This window comes from Micromys minutus, assembly GCF_963924665.1.
Source record: "Micromys minutus genome assembly, chromosome: 10".
In the NCBI taxonomy this organism is placed as follows: Eukaryota; Metazoa; Chordata; class Mammalia; order Rodentia; family Muridae; genus Micromys; species Micromys minutus.
Genome location: NC_137979.1, coordinates 30,998,736 through 31,017,909, shown reverse-complemented (window position 1 = coordinate 31,017,909; position 19,174 = coordinate 30,998,736). Strand labels below are relative to the sequence as shown.

Genomic DNA, 19,174 nt, shown 5'->3' with positions numbered 1-19,174 from the left:
TTAAGTACCATGCCATCTCTCCAACCCCTCAGTCCATTTTTTGACATCATAATACAGCTTCGTTTCTGTATGTCAGATCTTTCAGTCTCTCTCTCACTGTAAGCCTTCGGTGGCTCCCAGTGTGTGCATGAAGAAGCCACCATCCTCTAACTCCTATGATCTCATTGCCTTTATTGCTTGTCACAACTACACACAGTCCCAAGCCCCAGTTTTTCCTGCCATGATCTTTTGCCTACCAAGTCCTATTCCTATGGTACCTCCGCCAGGCATACTGTCCCCTCCCCCTCCTTTACAGAGTTGTAGTAAGAATTCTGAAATTTTGGTTTCTTAACACAAAACAAAACACAGAAGAACTTTTAACTACCGAGAGATGGCTCAGTGGTTAAAAGCACTGGCTGGCTCTTCCAGAGGAACCGAGTTTAATTCCCAGCACCCACATGACAGCTCAGCTCCTTCATTCCAGGGATCTAATACCTCATACAGACATACATGCAGGCAGAACACCAATGTACCTAAAATAAAAATAAACTATATACAAAAACACAGACGTATTATTAGAAAGTGTTTCTGCTTTATCCTCAGGTGCCAGAGTGTGGGTTGCTCTGGACTGTTCATAGCAGCTGACCATAATTTGCCTCGTGCTCTAGCAGAGATGTGGTTTTGACAGCTGCAGATAGTTTCTGTGGTTGTATGGCATTTGGTATTTTGGGAGCATTTCAGAGAGTATATAAATGATATACTCCTGATACAGTCCCAATAGGGGGTTGGTTGTGTTTGTTGTAGTCATGCTCAAAGAAACAAAAAAAAATTAGATTCAGGGATCTCTCTCTCTCTCTTCCTTCCCCCCTCTATCCATCTTTCTCTCTTATCTAGTGATAGGATGCAAAAGTGTCTTTCATTCACATGATGTGATTGTCATCTCCAAGGCTACCTCCATTTGTTAACTTAGGCCTAGAATGTTTCAGCCTCTGAGACTTGCTGATGAATACGCTCGCCCTTTCTACCTCATTCTGAACTCTAGCTGGCTGGTTTACCTCAGCTGTCCTGGCTCAAACTCCTCTCCAAGCTGATTAATCTCCCCCCCAATCTCTGTGTGTGTGTGTGTGTGTGTGTGTGTGTGTGCGCGCGCGCGCGCACGCGCGCACATCTCTCTCTCTCTCTCTCCTCTCTCTCTGTCTCCTTCCCCCCTCCCCTCTGCATGGCCTCAAATTAACTCTGGCAATCTTCTGTTCTACTCTTCTGGCTCCTTCTCATTCTCTGGCTCTTTCTGTCTTCACCTGTGTCTAGCTTGTTTTTCTGCAACCTGTCTCTGTACAACAGTCCCTGGTAAAACTGCCTCCTCTCTCTTTTTTCTCACTTTCTACTTAAGGTGATGCTCTCCCTTAAGTAGCCTCTCTTTCCTCTCATCTCATGAGAATTGACATATCCTCTTCTGTCAAATCTTTCTCTGGTTCATCACTTTTGTCTGACACTCAGTTAGACATCACTTTCAAACATGGCCGCTTCCTTCTACAAACTAACTTTACCTTCATTGTTTGGGATTAAAGGAGTGTGCTAAAGGCTGAGCCACACCACAACTAGAAACAGTTTTCCAGTAAATGACACAATCTCTGGGTTCACAGTGTAACGAAATATCCTGCAACAATAGGGGGTGAAACCGGGGAGGAGGCATAAAGGGTGGGAAAAGAACCCAGAATAGCCAAGACCTGCTATAGAGTCTCACTATATATGGCTGGCCTGGGATTGGCTGTGTAGACCACGCTGGCCTTGTAATCATGGCGTTCCACTTGCCTTCGCCTATCAAGACATGTCCTCTTATATTGGGTCAGTTGCTGAGTACTGCTTGTCTATATGTCTAGGCATCAGTCAGCAGAACTGACGTGTTCTGAGGTTCCAGCACAAGCTGGACATAGGAGTCACTACAGTCTGTGCCTCTACTAAAACAGGAAGGCTTTCCTTTCGTTTTGTTTTTGGTGGAAGTGGTAGGGTCTGGGGAGCACCCTGAGATGATGTTTTACTATGTAGTCCAGGTTGGCCTCGAAATTCAATCCTCTTGGGACTGGAGAGATAGTTTAGCGGTTAAGAGTAACGCTGGTCTTTTTGTTGCTGCTGCTGCTGTTTGGTTTTTGCTTTGGTTTGGCTTTGGAGATAAGGTCTCTCTCTGTAGCCCTAGCTGTTCTGGAACTAGCTCTGTAGATCTGTCTGCCTCTGCCTCCCAAGTACTGTGGCTAAAGGTGTGTGCCATCAACACGGGCTGCTATGGCTGCCCTTCAGGTTCCCAGCACCCACGTGGTGGCTCACAACTGTCTGGAATTTATTCCAGGGGAACCTGATGCCCCTTCTGGTCTGCCTTGGCACTGTGTGCATACGGTACACAAACATACAGGCAAGCAAAACGCCCATGCCCATAAAAGTGAATAAATACATTTTTTTTCCACAATTTCAACCCCAGCTTCCCAAAGGGATCACAGACATGCATCAGAGTGTCAGGCAAGACTGCAAGTTTTTTTAAAAAGAAATTTCTTTATTTTTATGCGTATGAGCATTTTGCTTGCATGCATGTAAGTGTATCCGGCATGTGCAATGCCCACCGGGACCAAATGAAGGCTTTGGATTTCCCGGACTTAGAGTTACAGACAGATGTGAACTGTCATGTGGATGCTAGGAACCAAACCCAGGCACTCTGCAATAGTGCTCTTAACCTCTGAGCCATGTTGACAGCCTGAAAAACCAGTAAGTTTAAATGTATTTGCACACAGAAGTACATGTACAATACACACATATTTTAAAAAGGCACATTCATAACCCCAAAGGGACATTCAGCTATTTTTCTTGACCACACTGGTCACTGGGTACTTTTCCATTTGCATACTTTATGTCTATAGAAAGTTTAAGAAGTGAGGCTGTGAGAGATGGCACAGTGGTTAGAGCTCTTGTTGTTATTGCAGAGGACCTAGGTTCAATTCCCAGCACCCACATGGTGGCTCCTAACTGTATTACTCAAGTTCTAGGGGATCTGATACCCTCTTCTGACCTCCTTAGGCATGAGACTTACATGTCATTCACAGATGTATAGACAGATAAAACATACATATACATGAAATAAAAACCGTTTCTTAAAATTTAGGAAGGGTCTGGGTGATGCGGTTCAGTTGGTAGACTGTTTGCCCAACTCCATATAAAAACCAGTGGTGACAAAAGCCTTAACACCAGCATTTGAGAAGTGAAGAAAGACAGATCGAAAGTTCAAGGCCATCCTTGGCTCTTTAGTGCGTTCAAGGCCAACACAGACTACATAAGATCCCGTCTCAAAACAACAAAACAAAAAAAGATTAAGAAGGATCATGGGAGATAAAGAGAAAGTTTTCCTCCGTTGTCGCTGTCGTGGGCACATTCCTGATAAGCCTCCCTTTCCTACAAGCTCCTGAAGGGTAAGGACAGAGTATCCCCACCCCCTCCCTGAATGCCCAGTCATACTCACTACAAATCAAGGCCACAGCCATCCGCAGCAGCTTGAACTGGCACTTCATGCCGGACCAGTTCTAGAGGAAAGGGAGAGAGTTCTGTCAGTTTGGGATCAGACCCCTCCACCCCCCCTTCAGGGGAAGCCGTTCCATGTAGAGCTGAGTGAAGGCTAGGGCTTAGCAATAGAACATTCCAACAGGGCTTTAAGATTTTTGACAATGGTAAGTTTATTCCTGTCAGAAAAGCTCTTGAGCCACGAACACACAACACAACATGTAGATCCACATCAGACAGTGAGCACTTTGAGACCTGGATCCTTCGCTGTGGCCCATGCGTGACAAGAAATGTGGGACAGGACACACAGCAGAGTCAATCTGGAACCATCAGGGTAGGAGCCACGCCTGTGAAGAATGAATGAGGACCACAGGACCCTTCAACCCTCCCACTCAGGGGTCACTGTGGTCCAGTACCGAGCTGAGCCACACCAGCGTGCAATCACCACAATTGTTCCAGACCAGCGTCCATCTCTAATCTGCACAAACCCCAAGGGCCTGCTGTGTGGATCCTGAGTCTCTTTGTCACTGAGGTACCAAATGCAGCTTCAGCACCAGAGGAGTGAGCGTGAGGAGAAGGGTAGGCCAGATGGCCTTCAAACAAGTCTCTCCCTCTCCTCAGAAAATCTCAAAAAAAAAAAAAAAAAAAAAAAAAAACCTCTAAGCCTCCAGAGCAAATAAACAGAACACAATGGTTCGCCTTACAAAAGGATTTTGTTCATTTTACAAAAGACTCCTCCGTGGGGTTCCTTTGCCTGGCTCCTCTGCAGAGCACTCGAAGCACAACTGTGAGATGCATGCACACCACAGAGAGGAGCCTGGCCTCGTCCTGGAGCACACTGGCCTGGCTAAAGAGCAAACCAGGCACAGCCAGGGACTCTGGTTCCTCTCATCATTGGCTGTCCCAGGCCCTGCTCCAGGGCATGGCTCATGTTCCTTTGAGGTTGTAAACTTCACAGGGGCCCCAAATAGTGGGGGACAGTGGACAGAGCCTTGGAAAAAAACTGCAGAGAACTCCCCCCTTTAGATTTATTTATGTGAGTACACTGTTGCTCTCTTCAGACGCACCAGAGGAGGGCATTGGACCCCATTACAGATGGTTGCGAGCCACCATGTGGGTGCTGGGAATTGAACCCAGGACCTCTGGAAGAGCAGTCAGTGCACTTAACCACTGAGCCACCTCTCCAGCCCCCAAAGGGATTCACCAAGTGATTGCTGGGAATTGAACTCAATGTCTCTGGAAAAGAGGTCAGTGCTCTTAAAATCTGAGCCATCTCTCTGGTTCCATTTTTCTCAATCAGGACTTGCTTAAAGTATTCTAATGTCTTAACTTCGTGAACAAGCTGTAACTTCTAGTTTTATTTTCTTAAAATAAAGAAAAGGGTTCCTAACCAAAAGGAGGAGGAAAGGAAGGAAGGAAGGAAGGAAGGAAGGAAGGAAGGAAGGAAGGAAGGAAGACAGAAAAGCAGCAGTTTCGGCGCACATCTTTAATCTCAGCACTCAGGAGGCAGAGGCAGATGGATCTCTGAGTTCGAGGTTACCCTGGTCTACAGAGTGAGTTCCAGGACAGGACAGGGATACATAGAGAAGTCCTGTCTTGAAAAACAGAACAAAACAAAAAATCAAATGCACAATTATAGTTTTGTTTTTTAAACATTCATTGGCTGGCTAGATGGCTTGCTGTCAAATATAAGCTAAACTTGATCCCCAGGACTTGCAGAGGAAAGAGACCTGATCCTTGCAAGTTGTCCTTTAACTTCTACACATGCAGCACGGGCACACATACTGCCCAGCACCATACTCGTAAGTGAATAAGAGAAAGCATCTAAAAAGTATTTTTGCTTTGTATAAGTAACAAATGTTTTACATTCAATAAACTTAAATTCTTTCAGAGTTAAAGAAGACTAGTAGGTGGAGAAGGAGGAGGAGGATCAGCTTGAAAGTCCCAGGCCAGCAACCAGAAGCATGCTGAGACCTTGTCCAGGACAAGCCCTCTTCAATAGTGAGGTGGACAGCACACAGCCCTCTTAAACTACAAAGTCTAACATCTGCTCACTAGTGATTCTCTTTAGAAGCAGATGGCAGGTCACACTGGGACTGCTAGTGTCTATCAAGGCACCTTACTACAAGACAGGGAACAAGCAGGGTTCAGTGCTTCTCATGGAGCTAGGGACCCACAATCCCCGAAGTGAACCTCATGCCTCCTGCGACTGGGAGGTGGGAGACCACGTGGGCTTCAAATGCTAGGATCACAGGCAACGGGCTTCAGTTTCAGAAGAAAAAAAAAAAGTTTTGTAGATAGTGTAGTGCTGTTTGCTGCCCAGGAGTGTGACTGCATGTGATGTCCTGGGCTGCACGTGTAATGGGGATGTGGGGTAGGAAAGGAGGTGGAATAATATGTACTGGCTGGTTTTGTGTCAATTTGACACAGCTGGAGTTATCAAAGAGAAAGGAGCCTCAGTTGAGGAAATGCCTCCATGAGCCCCAGCTGTAAGGCATTTTCTCAACTAGTGGTGCCCGGCACTATATAGAGCAGAGGTGGTACCATGCGGGGGAATAAATAAATGAACACACCATAGTGCCTATTCTTGATCTGACACAGCCATCACTAGGGAAGCTTTAACTACCTTTTTTCCAGTGCCCTTGTTAGTGCATTTGACACAGAGTCCCTCTGTCAATTACCAACTTTATCAGGTGATTGTAAAGAATGATACGAATTCACAAGCATAAAACACTACTTATATGATATGGGCATCCTATCAAAGTCTAATCTTACTTAGTATAATATAAAATCTCAGTCTAATCCAGACCCTGGAAAAACATGATGAGTTTACCCTGTAGAGTATTTTTAAACATCAGGAGTCCACATGACCCTAGGCAAGGTTGAACTCCGAATAACCATAATACCACTAAGGCTGGCTTTGGGTGGGGGGTAGAGGGATTTTAGCACTACTAAGGCTGGGTTTATGGACCCCTCCCCTTTTTGACACAGGGTCCAGGTATCCCAGGCTGGCCAACTGCTCAGGGAGCTGAGGGAATTCCAATCTCCCAGCAGTGAAGGGGTTAAATTACAAAGTCTTTCCTGCCCTTCAGTGGCTTATTTTTACAGACCCATTATTCCCTCCGATGAAATAAGAGTCATGGAACACCAGGAGAGAAGAGTATCACACAGCAGGCGCTGCCTCTGCTCTAAGTGTGCCCTGAGGAACCAGACCTTTTGCAGTCCCTTTAATTTCATTCTCTCCCACAGCCCATAGGGTAACACAGTGACTCAGCCACTGAGAACAAGTAGGGAACCAGTCTCCTTCACATCATGTTCACGAAACCAATAAGAGCACTTGCCTAGCATGTGAGAGGCCCTGGGTTCAATGCTTAGTACAACACACACACATGCACAGACACACAAGCATACACACATATATACACACACAATCACACATACACACACATACACACAATCACACACACATATACACACACACACCATCGCACACAACATGAAAGCATGGCATATAAATCAGAAGTGGTTTATCTCCTACAAGAGGCTATTCCTTTAATTACATAAACCTTACGGCAGAGGTTTTTTTCTTTGTTTTTAGCAGCTATCTTTCTTGAGCTTTGACGATGAAATTCAATTTGCAAAGATTTGCTTGTCAAATATTTTAGGAAAACATCGAACACACAGCAGAGTGTAAGTAAACAGTGTGCATATTTAGAAATGGAACTGTGGCTTATGGACCCAGCATCAGGCAATTAATAAATTATTCCATCAGGTGGATCTTTCTATTTCCAGTGTTTAAATGAGTCTTGATTGAAAGCCTTTTTGTGAGCCACTTTAGTTCTTTGGTGTAAACTGGAAGTTTTTTTTAGAAACCACACACATGCGCGCGCGCGCACACACACACACACACAATAGGCATGTTTTCAGGGTTTATCAAACTATTTGTGTGTGTGTGTGTCCATGTGTATGATGTGTGTATGTAATATGTGCATCTGTGAGTGAAGGCACATGTGTGCCACGGTACAGACGTGAAGGTCAAGGACGACCTCTTCCTCCCACATTGTTTAGGCAGTGTCTTTATGGATCGCTACTGCATTTTCCAGACTAGCTGGTCCATGAGCATCTGGGGATTGTCTTGTCTCATCTCCCATCTTCTTGGAGGAGTAACGGAGTCACAGACGTGCTACCATCCTACATGACTCTAGTGTCTGGACTCAGATTCTTAGGCTGTTGTAGCCAAATCTTAACCTACCGAGCCACCTTCCCAGATCCTTGCTTTGCTTTTGAGACATGGTCTTTCTGTGTAGCCCAGGTTGGCTTTGAACTCTTGATCATCCTGCCTCAGCCTTCCAAAAGCTGGGACTACGGGTGTGTACTACCACAACCACGAGACATACTTTTATATAGGGCATAATCTCAAATTTAACAGCTAGTCCTAAGAACAGAAGTGCTGCACATTTTTCTGAGATATAGCAGAAGCTTTAATAACACTTTCTCATTTTCTGATTTCTCTCTATAGATATGAGATATAATTCATATATTAAACAAACATATAGAAAGCTGGCAGGATGACTCAGTAGTATCTGCCTTCAAGCCTGAGTTCAATCCTGGGGAACCACAAGGTAGAAGGAACTGACTCTCAAAAGCTGTGCTTTGATACCCATACTTGCACCATGGCACACACGAAGCCCCCCTCTGTCTCCCCCCACGAAAGAAAACATAATAAGTTACATGTACAAATATGCATGCATATGTACACACAGGTTCTCACTGTGGAGTAGTGTGTTTGCCATGTGGAAAGTATGTTCTGGTTTGTTTGTTCACATTATTATTATTAATTTATTTAATGTATATGAGTACACTGTAGCTGTCTTCAGACACCCCAGAAGAGGGCATCAGATCACAATACAGATGGTTGTGAGCCACCATGTGGTTGCTGGGATTTGAACTCAGGACCTCTGGAAGAGCAGCCAGTGCTCTTAATTGCTGAGCCATCTCTCCAGCCCAGAATGGTACTTTAAAAAAAAACAGGGTCTCTCTATGTAGCCCTGGCTGTCCTGGAACTCAATATGTAGAGCAGTCTGGCCTTGAACTCACAGATATCCAACTGCCTCTGCCTCTGCTTCCCAAATGCCGGGATTAAAGGTGTGTGTCATTTCCCAACATCTCGATAAAGGCAAAAGCAGTCCCTTACTTGTTGGGGGATTCGGAAGTATATTACATCAGCTCCCAGGAGGCCAGCGGGGAGATGCTTTCTTCTGGAAAGGCATGAAGTCTCCAATGGAAATGCTCGTTTCCATGGCCATAGGCTGCTCTCCAGACAGAAGTGTAAACTGAACAGAGCTGTTTCCCAGGTCCCTGGATGCCCGTGGTCTACCCTTCGGTGCTGAGTGGACTGTCACCAGGACTTCTGGGGTACCACAGCTGCTTCCCATGAGGCAGGGAGTGGCAGACTGTCATTAACTCCTGCCTTTTTCTTCTTTTTATAGTGCCCGCTCATCCCCCCACCATCCCTGTCCCCATCCCTATCTTGCAGGAAGAGGGAGAAGGTCAGTATTTCCTTCTCCAGCTGAGAGGAATTGGGGCAGGGGGAGGAGGGGGAGGAGAGGGAGGAGGCAGATTTCATAGGAATAGCTGTGTCTGAGGAAAGAATTGATAGAGGATGACCCATTTAGAAGGGCATGTGAGGCAGCCCCAAGCACTCGGGCCCCTGGGAGACTGAGCTGTGTGTGTAAAGGGGACCATACCCGAACCCTCACACTCAGACATGCTCACCTACAACCACCCTAGTCTCACACTCAGGCATGCTCACCCACAGTCTCACACCCACCTGCAGTCTCTTCACGAGCACAAACTGGAAGTTGCCAGAATTTAGCCCTGTAGCAAATGCAGTCACTCAGCATCTCTCTCCCTCTCTTGCTCAATTCATAAAGGAGGCAGAGGCGAGGAGATGGTCGCGCTCAGAGTGAGGCAGCAGTGGTGAGCCCTGATCTAGAAAGCAGGGGTTTCAGTAGGCTGTGCTGGGCTGCCAGCACTTGAGGCTGAAGCAGGAGAATTGCCTCAAGTTTGAGGTCAGCCTGGACTACACAGTGAATTCCAGGCCAGCAGCTTGGAATATTCCATCACCACCCAAAAGAAAAGAAGAGGAGGAAGAGAGAAAGAGAGAAGGAAAGGAAAGATGGAGGGAGGGAGGAAGAGAAGTCAGAGAAGTCAGACTTCGAACTTGGAAGGATGAGTTCCAGGATATCCTAGACAATATGGCAATGGCTTGCTCAGCCACGCCCCAGCCCCCCCCCCAAAAAAAAACAGATGAAACCATTGGAGAATGTAGAGACTCCAAAAATACCTGACATCTAACAATCACAAATGCCTTGACAGCAAACAATGCTAGGATTTTTTTCTCAATCATTACACATCACCTCACTTCCGAGGTGTAGACCACAAGGTACAAAACAGTAAGTGACCTGACCTGGGTCACCTTTTAGGAATGGGCAGCAGAAATTCCAGCCTAGGTTGCCTGTCTCCTTAGCCCACGTTCATATCTTTATAATTGTATAGCAAATAAGATGGAGGGGAGGGAAAGAGAATGGGACCCTGACTGTGAAGGGCTGGAGCAGGGGACAGCACCCAGATGTCTGCCAGGAGATGGGAACAACACCCAGATGGCTGTCGGGAGGTGTGGAGTAGGGGCGTGACCTTGGGCAGGTTACTTGATCGTACAATGTCTGTTTTTCTGCTCGCTGATTCTGATTTGGCTAGAATGGCTCTGCCTCTCTGTCTCTCCAGAGCTGGGTTTACAGGTATACATCACTGTGCCCCACTGTTTATGTGGGTGTTAGGGATCCAAACTCAAGTCCTCATGCCTGAATGAAAAGTACTTTATGGACTAGTTCAGGTCCTCAGCCCCAAAGTCCTCCTATTTTGCATAATCTCTGACAAAGAAAGAAGTCTTTGTATGGCCCTGCATACCAATTATGCTAATAGTTTTATATCAACTTCACACAAGCTAACATCACCTGAGAGGAGGAAACCTCAATTAAGAAATGCCTCCAGAAGATCAGGGGTAGGCAAGCCTGTGAGGACATTTTCTTAATTAGTGATTGACAGGGGAGAAGGGCCCAGCACTCTGTGGATGGTGCCACCCCTGGGCTAGAGGTCCTGGGTTCTAAGAAAACAGGGTAGGCAAGACAGTAGGCTGCACCTCTCCATGGCCTGTGCATCAGCTCCTGCCTCTAGGCTCCTGTCTGGTTTGAGTTCCTGTCCTGATGTCCTTCAGCGATGAACAGTGATATGGAAGTGTAAGTCAAACAAACTCTTCTCCAACTTGCTTTGGTCGTGGGGTTTCATCACAGCAATGGCAACCCTAACTAAGACACTAGTAGCCAGATTTTAAACTTTTTTTTTTTTTTTTTTTTTGAGGAAACGGGAGGAATAGAAAGACAGGCACACTTGTAGGTCAAGCCTGGCCTCAGAAAATAAGACCTCGTCTGGGAAGGACCCAGGCAAAATGGGTGTGCAAAGGGAGATGCAGGTATGAACCATGCTACCAGCCGGCTAGCCTGGCACTCAGCAGGCCTGCGCTGAGAGAACTGCAGAGGATGGATGGCCAAGCCCAGTAATGGCAGAGGAGAGATAGGAAGACCCATAGGGAACAGGGGTTGCTCACCATGACAATGTTGGCTAGGTGGGCAGAGACGAGCGCATACACCCCTCCGGAAGAGCCCACAACAGGTGCAGTCATGTCGGCCACAGACACCGCCAAGGAGCCTGGCACAGAGAGAGTGAAAACCATCAGGGTGCTGGACTCACTGTGTAGCCCAACCCTGGCCCTTGCATTCCGCCCGGGGAACGGAGCAGCTCTGCAGCAACAGGGTCCATCTCCTCCCCTTTCCATGTCATGCTGCCTCTGGACTGTTCAGAAGATCCAGGTGTGGTGGGATAAACCCCGTGGCTCAGCTTTCTCATTTTACGGATGAGAAACCAAGATTCCAAGGACAAGTCTGACTGGCTTCCAACTGGGACTGATCCCAAACCAAGTCAACTACTTAGGCAACATCTGGTGGTGACACAAAGCTTCCCCAGGGAGCAGAAAGTGTTCCACAATGGCAGACAGGGTACGTCTACATCTCCCTCCTACCCACAAGGCTCATTTCCACCCTGAAGGTCTTCGAGGCTGGTGCTAAGAAGGGCCTCATCTCAGTTTTCTAGTAGGAAGTGCTGGAACCAGGATTTGAATCCTGTTCTGTCTGACACAGAAATCCTTCTCCTTCCTCCCACGACCAGGAACTGAACTTAGGGCCTTACAAAAGGCTGCGCAAGTCCTCAGCCACTGTGCAGTTCCCCATCCTGAAAGCCACACTGACCAGAATGGTAGCCACATCACATTAATTCAGAGGTGGCCTCTGCTCCTTCTACTTGGTTCTTTGCTCAGCTGAATCTAGAAACTTCCTTAGCACCACCTCCGACTTCCTGCCAGCCAAACTAAAGCACTGGAGGATCTCCTAAGTGGGGCTTCTCTGTAGGAAGAATGTCCTTGAAAGTCCAGAGAAGGGTGACATCACACTCTGGGGAAAGTGATGACATCACACCCTGGGGGAGAGGCTCAGTTCTGTGGCTGTTGGTGTGCGGGATGACAAACTTTGTTCTTTGGAGGGAAGCTGGGCAGAGAGAAGATGGGAAATTTATTGTTCTGGTCGCATTTAAGTGTGATCAATGCCTTGGCTTCCAGGGAAGGACACAGGAGACTAAAAATAACTAGGAGGCAGAGCCCCGGGCACAGAGGGTGAGCGTGGCTGGCCTGGGTGAGCAAGCAGAAACCACGGTTGGAAAATGCCTGCAGGCTCAGGAGTCAATCAGCCACCAGAGAGGAGGAACAGGCTGAGAGCCCAAATCTGCAAGTTTCACAAATGTGGGAGCCCACACCTTAGGAGGGGGTTCCTGAACCAGGCCCGAAGACCATCTGGATGGAGACATGGAGAGAGATCCTCATGGGAGCACCCTGACCACCTGCCTCTTGACATCCCCTTCCCAAGTCTGTGACATGACCGATTCTTGTTATCAAGGAAGACGTCATTTCTCCAGAAAAATTAAACAGACAAACCCCAAGCTAAGTCCTTCTCCCCGCCCATGGCAGCTAGATATCTTACTTTACTTTTGCCGTATCTTTCCTTGGGCTTTAATTTGGTATCTAACTATTGTTAGAAAACTTTTCTCTTTTATAGGCGTATCCACAGGGTTCAGTCATAAATATCCCAAAGCGGGGGTGGGGGGGGGGTGGGGGGGGGAGTGGGGGTGGGCGCTGGGTAGGGGAATCCCAGGGTAGCAAACAAACAGGCAGCCTGATGTGCATGACAAAAGGTTCCCACACTCTCCTGGCTACTGTGTGAGGGCTGCATTGCTGACAGCACAGGGCCAGCTGCCCAACACTGCTCCGCATTAATTACTGTTTGCAGCAAGCACCGAGGCTTCACCCAGTTGGTAGCTTTCCTTCGAGGGACCCATGCAAATCATCTCCTCTGTGCCCAGAGCAGTCCATCGGATCACAGATGCATCAAGGCAGCCTCCAGGGACGGAAGGGCCCTACCAGGGTCAAGCCTACACAACACTGACCTTTCCCTCACCCTCCCTGTGTTTAGAGTCTTGACCCTTGGGCCAGGGGCCAGCTAGGAATCCTGGCAGGGGTGTGGAATGGGGATGAGACTGACCAGTTGTGTGACCTTAGGCATTGCTTCTAAATTCTTTGGACTTTAGTATTCACATGTATGAAATGTGAAGGTATAAAGCTATTTACATTCCGAACAGTGAAACCTAGCTTTCAAAGCAAACCTTTCCTGGGCCCCCTAAATCACTGGGCAGAGCAGAAAGCCCTCTGGCTACGTGGACTGGGCCTTGGGAGCAAAGCTGTCTGTCCACACAAGGGGAGAGTGCTCCACAGTTCTTCCCAGATCAGGAATTTGATGGCCTCACATCACTGAACTTGGCTGAAGATCCAGGGACTTTGGGCTTTAATTTTGAACTGAAATACATGTATCTTGTAAAGACATATCTAAAGGTTTTATGTAGACCATGCTGGCCTTGAACTTGCTGAGACCCTCCTGCTTTGCCTCCTGAGTGCTGGGATAACAAACATGTACAACTGTAATATAGAGATTTTATAATCTTTATTACCCTCCGAGACTTTTCTAAGGTTGGAGCCTGGACAGACTGGCCAGAACCAGACAATACAGAATCTACTCGCACAGAGTAGTAAAAGATACTAAGGAAGATCGTGGACCAGGCAGGACCCCTTCCTAACTTGTTAGGAAACTCATGGCTAACAGGTCCTTAAGGTCAGGACAAATCCCATGGAGGTTGTAGTAGGGTCAGAAGCCAGGGAGACAATGGCAAGATGGAGTGCCACACCTCACCTCTGCACAGCACAGACTAAGGGGCTGGGTCTCCAAAACATATTCCGGGTCCACACCACCATGAAGTGGTGGCCTTGCTACTAAGGCACAGCTGCGGTGGTTTTACCCTGAAAAGTTTGAAGGCAGGTGTTCTCCGACAGCTCCCTTGGCCATTAGGAAAAACTCAAATTAACACTGGCAGAACATTTACCTCTAAGCAATGTTACTGTATTTATTCATGTATTCTTTCATCTACTCTCCAAATATTTATTACCTAACAGGTGCTGAGCTCTGGGGATGCATATTGGCTTCTACAAACTATCCAATAAAATGTTGCTGATACACTTAGGTGCCCTGTTTGTTTGTATTTGACACCATAACTCACATACCTCAAGCTGGTCTCAAAGTCATTATGTAGCCAAGGATGACCTTGAGTTCCTGGCCCTCCTACCTCTACCTCCCACGTGTTGGGATTGCAGGTGTATGCTAAGGTGTATCTTAGCAGGGCTCCCGCATGCTCTGCTAAGATCCCTGCTTTAAAAGATTGTTAGTGATGCTCATCTTTAGTGTCCTCACAGGAGAAGATACCGTGCACAGGGCTCTACCCTAATTTGATTACTGAGAAGACTTTCTCTCACCTTTCTGAATAACCTGAATACACCGTATGAATCTTACAACATTGTGACGTATACTGGTGATGACACACAAGACCTGTGTCACAAACCTGAGTCCTGGAGATGTGCTATGAGTCAGCCACCACTTGATAAAATAGGACAGCCTTGGGTCTGAAATAGCCTCACTGGGTGGGGATTAGAGAGGGGTCAGATACTGATCAAGGCCCTCCCTTGGTTTCTGATTATCTGCACAAAAGCAAAGGCCTGCCTTCTGGCCTCATCATACTGAGGTTGTATCTACAGAGCAACCGTTGGGGTCACAGGGCCTGTGCGGGAGACCAGCTTTACCACTTACACAGAAGCTGTGGTCTTCATGGGCAAGTCGCTTGTTCCTCTAAACCCTGGAGTCTGTTTGCTCTTGTTTTTGTTTCTCTCCCACTGTGTAGCCCAAGCTGGCCTTGAACTTCTGATCTTCCGAAGCACTGGTATTACAAGAAGGTGCTGCACCTAACCTCAGCCTTCGGCTCTGTGGCTCTGTACCCAAATCGGGTAGAAAGAAGTGGCCACACGGGGTGGTAATGAGGATTCAAGAATTAACTCTTTAGGGATTCCCTCTGGGGGTACAGATGGGGAGCAGTGTAGGGAGATCAATCCACAGCCTCATGGGGGGGGTCAATAACATGATTTGTAGTGACCGAATGGCCGCTGGCCTGAATCAATGGCTCAGGCAGAGCACTCTGTGCCCCTGGCTCTGTGCTGTAACCTCACGGCCTCATATCTTGGTGACGCGTCTTGCTTCTGTCTGCACCTTTCCGCTCTGCACTGACGTCACTGTGGAGAGATGTCTGTGCTGTCTCCCCACTGTGTCATCTGTTCTGGGTGTTGGCTGAGTCATTTCGAATCTCACTTCTAACTGCAAGTGTTACGGGTGCCTTCCCCATGCCTTGCCATTTAACATCTGGGACTCTGAGACATTAGGCAGGGAACATGAAGCAGCCATAAACCCCCAGGTGGCATGACTGAAAGGTGTGTGGGTGGCTGAGAGAGAAGTCTGGAACCTGGAGGTGCTCACTCGACCTCTGTTAAGGACATAGAAGGTGCTGGATTCAGGGAAAGGCTTTGAGGGTGCTGTCCAAGGTGCAAGGAGCTGGGCACAGAAGCCAGGGACAGTCCTGGGAGGGTGTTGGGTCCTGTCCTGCCCCACGCCCACGCCTCACACAGGGTCTACAGAGTTGGACATGGAGTGGGAGAGCCTTCCTGCTCTCAAGTTGCTCTCATCACTGACTGCTTTTTATTTACAAGGCCAAGGCTGTGCCCAGCTCTCTTGAGGACAACATTAATGCCACTCAAATAGGATTAAGATCTTAAACACACACCCACACACACCCCCCCACACACACATACCCCTCCACACACACCTACCTCCCTTGGGCCCAGCTGTCAAGCTGAAGAGCTGAGGAGGCTTTACCTCTGCAGGTGGAGGTATCACAGAGGAGATGCAGTGCTCCGAAGTGCTCCCTGGAATTCACTCACATCCCATCCCTCGGTCGGACACACAGACTTCTTCTGACAGGGGCAGCCATTCCCTCCTAGGCCAGACTGTCCTATCCTCAGAGGGTCAATAGAGGGATCCATGGCTGGTCTGGGTAGAAGCAAAAGCTTCCTCTGGGTTCAGATGTGCCTTGGCCAGAAAGCTGTCTGGCTTCATCCATGCCCCTAACGACCGGGGTGTTCTTCAATTGTACAGTGGAAGGTACTCTTACCCCACCAACAGCAGGCAGCTCATTAGCTCTGTCTAAAGCCTGATGGGACTAAAAGGGACCAAGGCATTTATTTCCCCAGGCTTACACAACTGGAACATGGTAGTTTAGTGACAGGAACTCTGTCATAGGCCTGCTCCAACCACATGCTCTGCCCCCTATCCAGAACATACCTCCCTGGGTATGTTCTAGATAGCTGTGGGAAATATGCCTAGTGAACAACTCTGAGCCGGGGACCCCAGAGATGAGGATCTTTGTGTGCCCAGGAAGCCTAGGTTTATATCCCCCATGGGATCTCTGACCATGACAGGGCCCACCTGCCTACCTGCCACAACACCAGCCACGTAGACAAGCCCAATTCGGGTGGCTCCATGCACCATCTCCAGGGGTACCCCAACCAGCAGTTGCAGTGCCACATTGAGTCCCAGCTGTTCCACCCTGTGACAGACCATGGTCATTAATTCACCTGAAAATTGCTGTGTGCTGAGAGATATTGGGAGCCAGGAGTTTGATGTGAGGTCCCATTCTTTGCCTTTGACCAGCTCATGGGCTCTGGAGGAGACTTAACTGTCATGTAACAAAATTCTCTCCTGCTGGGACAGAATACACACAAAGGACCTGGTGGTGACAGGCAGGTAGCTGTATCTGCAGCTGTAACAGGGACTAGCCATGTCTAGGACCTAGGAGCTCCAGGGGCTAACTTGCAAGAAGCCAAGGCAGTGAGTGGCTTAGTCACAGCCCAGGTGCCTGGTGCCCCGTTCTCCAGCTCTAGGCTCACTCAGACTCAAACCACATCTACTAGCTCTACTAGCCCTACTGAGCGTGTGAACAAAGATGGTTTCAAAACATCTCGATGCATAACAGACCTCTTGGAACTTAGCAATGCATCATCTTCTCTTAAAGTCTGACAGAGGAAGATTCTCCTTCCTAGCATGAGAAGGGGCCTGCTTCACCGGCTCCAAACTTCTCAGGGTTGGGAGAGGGGCCCCCGACTTTCTTCCCTTGGACTATGATGGGAAATCAGTTGTTGAAATACATTAGTCCTTTCCTTTACTCATGGGAGCACTCACGCACAGATGATGAGCAATTCTGGTGGTTGGTCACATGACCCTTTTTGCTGTGGCCACTAGGAAGGCATAGAACATTTCAGCCTATCTCTGCAAAGTACATAGAGCCGTATCATCACATGTGTGCCGATCCCACTGCGGGCTTTCAGCATTCTGCCCTCTCCTCCTTTTCCACACACACTGAACAGATTGGTGCGTTTGGTATGGAGGCATTTCAAGAAGCTATCCCAGATCTGCATCCAAGTCACTGAAATAAACTGATAACCTAATTCCAGAGTAAGCGGGTACTTGCCTAGCACCGCAGAGACCCAAGTTCCAATCCTCAACACTGCAAAAAAAACTAATTTTAAGGCACTCATATATAAACAGGTATGTAATAGTTCAGATATATTTCAGCCCCATTCACGGGCTTCAAGAACTACGGAGAGATACTCACCCTGCATGCATGAAGATGTATGTTACATAGCGCCAAGCCTGCGCACGGAGCCTCGGGTGGTAAACCAGGGAGTTCTTCAGGTACCGAGGATGTGTCACCTGCAGCACAAACTGATCCAGGAGAACCCCATTGTACAAGAAAAGGGCAACCTGAGAGAAGCACAGAGTGGGGGGGCAGTGGTCAGACACACGATTGCCCAAAACGGCCCTCGGGCAGACACACTGAGGTTGTATTAGGGGGCTAGCACACCCCCCGAGAATGAAAGGAGCCCACAGCCAGCACCCACTCATCAGAGAACATCAGAGAGCATCTCTCACTGTCTGCACTGTGTAAGGGGGTAACTGGGTTGCTCTGTCTATGCTTCCTTGGTGAGTATGAATTTTTGGTGGGAGGATTTAAATCTTCACTCTAGTAAAAGCTCACTCACATTTCCTTTTTTTTTTAAAGTATTTTCTTTATTTACTAATTATATATAAGTACATAGTAGCTGTCTTCAAACACATCAGAAGAGGGCATTGAATCTCATTACAGATGCCTATAAGCCACCATGTGGTTGCTGGGATTTGAACTCAGGACCTCTGGAAGAGCTGTCAGTGCTCTTAACCATTGAGCCATCTCTCCGGCCCCTCACTCACATTTCCTATAGGTTGGTTTCTTTTTTTTTTTTTTCCCCCAAGACAGGGTTTCTCTATGTATCCCTGGCTGTCCTAGAACCCACTTTGTAGACAAAGCTGGCCTCTAACTCCCAGAGAGCCCCCTGCCTCTGCCTCCTCAGTGCTAGGATTAAAAATGTACTCCTATCCCCTGTAAGAAAGAGCCATTTTCTTAAAAGTACAACCAAATGAAAGCACATATATACTCTCAGACATACACATTTACAAAAAATAAGATAAGTAAGTTAAGCAAAACAGGAGTCTGGAGAGCCGAGCAAACAGCTGAGAGCATTTGTTGTTCTTGTAAGGAACTTGGGTTTGGTCCCTAACACCAATATGGCAGCTCACAACTATCAGCAGCTAAAGTTCCAGGGGATCCAATTCAAAATGATGTTTTAAAAATGGGGGTGGGCGGGGCTGGAGTGATGGCTCAGCGGTTAAGAGCACCGACTGCTCTTCCAGAGGTCCTGAGTTCAAATCCCAGCAACCACATGGTGGCTTACAGCCATCTGTAATGGGATCTGATGCCCTCTTCTGGTGTGTCTGAAGACAGCCACAGTGTACTCGCATACATAAAATAAATAAATAAATAAAACTTTAAAAAAAATGGGGGTGGGGGTACCAGATGTTTCAGTGGGTAAAGGCACTTGCCACGGAGCCTGGTGACCTAAGCTCAGTACTGGAATCTGAGAGGAGAGAGCAGATGCCCACAAGTCATCCTCTCACCTAGACAGCGGAGG

General features: G+C 47.7%; 1 protein-coding gene across 4 annotated transcripts in view; it reads right to left on the bottom strand.

Annotated features, from left to right (window-relative positions):
• The window catches only part of RHBDL3 (rhomboid like 3), a gene marked incomplete at its 3' end in the record, with an annotated part of 45,922 nt that overhangs the window by 3,293 nt on the left and 23,455 nt on the right, over positions 1 to 19,174 (bottom strand). For all 4 annotated transcript variants that reach the window (XM_080923862.1, XM_080923861.1, XM_080923863.1 and 1 more), the window contains 4 exons: positions 17,782 to 17,930; positions 16,604 to 16,716; positions 11,186 to 11,286; positions 3,482 to 3,542 (listed from right to left, as the gene is read on the bottom strand). In XM_080923862.1, the coding sequence (XP_080779988.1) occupies positions 3,482 to 3,542; positions 11,186 to 11,286; positions 16,604 to 16,716; positions 17,782 to 17,930 (424 nt within the window). The remainder of the gene's footprint in view (positions 1 to 3,481; positions 3,543 to 11,185; positions 11,287 to 16,603; positions 16,717 to 17,781; positions 17,931 to 19,174) is intronic.